This window comes from Pteropus alecto, unplaced genomic scaffold (genome assembly GCF_000325575.1).
Source record: "Pteropus alecto unplaced genomic scaffold, ASM32557v1 scaffold95, whole genome shotgun sequence".
NCBI lineage: Eukaryota > Metazoa > Chordata > Mammalia > Chiroptera > Pteropodidae > Pteropus > Pteropus alecto.
In genome coordinates this window covers 16,349,679-16,354,088 of record NW_006441071.1, presented here as the reverse complement: position 1 = coordinate 16,354,088, position 4,410 = coordinate 16,349,679, and the positions used below count along the sequence as shown (strand labels likewise).

Here is a 4,410-nt window from a genome sequence, read left to right as displayed (position 1 = left end):
TCTATTACAATCCTTCTCTCTAGCAATCTCTTTCCCCCTCCTGCTAATGCTCATCTTTCTTGTTAACAGAGAAGGAATCAGGGAGTTCACTCCATGGGCTTTTTTCTTGGATTTTTTTCAATATCATAGTATGAAGGCAATAAAGAAAGATTCGTTGAGAGAGGCAAGACAAAATATGTTAACAGTCATAAAAAATGTCTTTAATACAGAGAAAGAAGAAATCAGGAAACGACTCCCCTGCCAAACCGCAAAGAAGATAGTTCATTAAGAAATGCTAATTTCTCTAGCACTGGTGGAGAATTACCCACTGTGGGGATTAAGAGACCAGTGCCTTTTTAATCAAAGGATAGGAGACCTCTCCTCAAATAACTTGGGTTGGCTGAGGATCCTATCCAGCTCAAAAGAGCAAGACAGCTATGGGAAGCCACTCCTTTCTGTAGTACACAGTGCTGTGTTTTTAGGTTAATCCTCCAATGACATTACAGTTACTGATTAATGAACAGCTTCTAAGTGCCTGCTTCATTTAATTGTCCAAAGGCCAGTTGGTCCCAGAGTGTATAAAGCTGTAAGCTGGCTAATGAGAGCATTCTCTGTGAGAAAGGGAAGAAGGGAAGTGGCAGGGTCAGGGAGTTGGCTTTCAAAGAAGCAGGGATGCAGAACAGAACTGGTCTAGTTCTCTGTGTCCTTGCGCCCCCGATAGGCTTCCTGCTAATCTGCCTGGGGGCCTTCTTCTTTTCCTTGGGCTCCAACTTCAACTGTCGGGGGAACCTGATCCTGGCCTATTCTCTTCTGTCTCTGGGGTTTATAATCTTTGTGAGTGGAATTTTCTGGAACACCTACCGCCAGGCGAGTGAAAGCAAAGGCCTGTTCAGCCATGTGCTCAGACAACACCTTGCCCATGGGGCTGTGGCCCTGGCCACAGTGGACAGGTATGTATTCAGAAGCTGGAGAACTGATGAAGGTTGAGATAAGGCTGAGTTCTGGAAAAGCTGAGTGACTTCTATTCCCACTGCGGAGTGGCTATAAATTACATGGAGCAATTTACAAAGTCTCATGGGCCTAGAACTGAGAGTCTCATGTCTAGAACTGAGATTTCATCATCAGGGAATTAATCTGGGGTTAGTTATTAGGATGAATGGTGCTGCCTCTGGAGAAAACCATAAAGTAAAGAGAATTTATCTTAGAGAATGCCCCGCAACCCCACTGCCCAATTTGAAAACCCACCTAAGCCAATTTAAGAGGCCCAACTCTTAGGTTCTTTTGTTGTATTATAGGAGCTGTCCTTAGAAGCTGGTGGTGGTTAATTATTCCTCATAACTTGGCTACCAGGTTATGAGAAAGCAAATCCCAGACCAAATTCTTTCATACAACAAATAAGCAAGCAGGCATAAAATCAGTCCTGCAGCCTCTTTGTGAACTCAGTGAATTCCCAGCTTAGTATCCTTTTAGGTTTTTTGATCATACCTTGAATGAAAGATTTATTTGAGGCAAGGCAATAATATTCCAAAAGTAAGATCCAATTAACCTTACCACCTCATATCCATGAGGATGGCTATTATCAAAAGCAAAACAAAACAAAACAACAGAAAACAACAGGTGTTAGCAAAGATGTGGAGAAATTAGAACCCTTGTGTACTATTGGTGGGAATGTAAAATGGTGCAGCCATTGGTTTAGAGGTTCTTCAAAATATTAAACATAGAATTATTATTTGATCCAGCAAGTCCACTTCTGGATATATAGACAAAAGAATTGAAAGCAGGGATTTGAACAGGTATTTGTACATCAATATTCATAGCAGCATTCTTCACAATAGCCAAAAGGTAGAAACAACTTATATATCCATTAGTGGATGACTGGATAAACAAAGTGTAGTATATACATACAATGGAATTTTTCAGCCTTAAAAAGTAAGGAAATGTTAATGCATGCTACAACATGGATGGACCTCAAAGATATGCTAAGTGAAATAAACCAGACACGAAAAGACAAAATATATATGATTCCACCTATATGAGGTACCTAGAGTAGTCAAATTAATAGAAAGAAAGTAGAACAGCGGTTCCCTAGGGGTTGGGAGTTAGGGATGTGAGATAGGGCGCTACTATTTAATGGATATAGAATTTCAGTTTGGGGTGGTGAAAAAGTTCTGAAGATGAATAGAAGTGATGGTTGCACAACAATGTGAATGTGCTTCATGCCATTAAATCATACACTTAAAATGGCTAAAGTGGTAAATTTTATGTTATACATATTTACCACATTCAGAAAAATTCAGTTGGCCTTATGGTTAATATCAGACAATCAAAAACCTCCTAATTCTTGGCTGAACACAGGATCATTTAGTGATAAAACAACAGGCATAATCCTTAGGGTACTGGCTGCAAGACTCCATAAATTCTTCTGCTTCCTCGAACTGAAGTATTTTAGCTACTTCATGTATCTTGAATATAAGTGATTTTACTCATGACTTGATTTTTGACATTATTATACTAATTAATAAGATACTAATTATAATAACCAAAACTCATTTCCAATGTTTCCTATACTTACTAGCAAAGTCTCTGGGTTTGATAAAAAATTAAGATAACTGAAGTGATTATAGATGAATATAGGATGGTGATTTTGTGTGTGTATGTGTGTAAATGCTAGATAATTGCCTCCAGAGTGTGAATTCCTGATAAGTGTAATCGATTAACTTTAGAGTATAGCTTAAATTTACTAAGACATGCATAACATTACACTATGCGGAAAGGCTTTAAAGTAAATTACGGACATCATGAGACCCCCCCATTTACTGTCTCTTCCTGCTGCTTCTAATAGATGCCCAGCCCACTGAGAATGGCGAGTAAGTCAGTCAATGTAAAGTTACATTTCTCAGGAGCATTGGCATTCAAAATGGGTATATTCATAGCCACAACCTGGGTTGAGGTATTAAAACAAATGGGTCTGCAATGGTAGAATTCAGGGCACTGGGAATGTGAATTATTATGGTGGGGTGAGGATCGAGAGAGGTGGATGGGATTTTGAAAGCAGGCAGCAGTCATTCTGGAGCCTCTCAAATCGTTGTTGGGAATAGCTCACCTTTCTGTCTTCAGTGTTTTCACACATATGCCCCATGACACAGCCTTGGCTATTCTGAGTGAAGGCTAAGATTTATGCTGTACAGTAGACATCTCCTTCAGACATTTGGCTTTGGGCCTGGTCACATTTGGAATGGAGCTGTGGCTACAAATGGCAATCCTGGTTCTGTTGTGGTTACATACCACAAACACTCCCTGTAGGCACTGGAAGAATTCACTCTATAAATACACATCTCAAACAAGTTCACCCTCTGTCTTCCTCACCTCCATGCCAACCCCAATCCCATTCATAATGGAGAAGCCAGAAGGATTTAGCAATTAGCAACCCCGGGCAAGATGACCAATGAATCCGTCAGCTCTGGTGTGAATGGCTCCATTAGCCATTGGCCTGATGGCATAGAAAGAGTTGCAACGTAGATCTACATAAAGTTGTCAGTTGAAATAGTTTGGAAAATGAGTATGGTGGGGTTTTTTGTTTTTCTTTTAGCTCCTGAGACTTGAAAGAGTAATAGGAAAGAGAGAAGATCTGATATAGTTTAGGAACTTGCACAAAGATGGTTTTCATTCATTATTTTGTTAGCTGTGAGAATTTGAGACAGTGAATACAACTGAGTAGAAGGCGATGTCTGTGAATAGGGATAAGGATATATAAATAATTGGGTAGAGAGAAGTTCCACAGTCAAGGGCCATACCCCCTACCCCTGCTAAGGATCTCACACTGATAGTCCCTGGTTCCAATTAGTAAGAGAGGGAGAATGGCTTGGAATAACCCACTGGGAAAAAAAAATGACTATAGAGGCCCACATGCTACGGCTGATAAAGAGAGTTCTGCTGAAAAAGCGGCACATATTTTAAAAACTGGTGATGCCAGGAAAGAAGTATATTTGTTGTAAAATCAATGTTTCTTAACAGTTTAACTTTGCACAATGTGATTTGTGAGAGGCAGACATATGCTTCTTTGGCATTAACCACTGAAGTAACACATGTATTTGTGGCATTTTGTCCCCCAGGCCAGATTTTTACCCTCCTGCTTATGAAGAGAATCTTGATGGTGAAAAGCAAACCTGTCCTGCAGAGGGAGAGGCCTTGGATGTTCCTCCACCTGTGTACACAGAGATGGTCTTTGAATTTGTGGATGAAAACAATGATCACCGAGAGGCCCCACCATCCTACGACTCCATAGACGACAGCTGCGACAGCAACCTCATCTCGGGTGCAGAGAGGCAAAGCCAAGAGTACTCTCCAGCATGCGTGACACATCCTCCTGGGACACAGCTGCTAATAATAAACATAAGCAAGGGACTGTGGGAGGAAAGGCCATGTCAGTGA

General features: G+C 40.6%; 1 protein-coding gene across 1 annotated transcript; it reads left to right on the top strand.

Annotated features, from left to right (window-relative positions):
* Window positions 1-651: 651 nt before the first annotated feature.
* On the top strand, window positions 652-4,410 carry TMEM252 (transmembrane protein 252). The gene is made up of 2 exons (XM_015594443.1): window positions 652-929; window positions 4,092-4,410. The coding sequence occupies exons 1-2, from the start codon at window positions 652-654 to the stop codon at window positions 4,408-4,410; spliced, it is 597 nt and encodes a 198-aa protein (XP_015449929.1).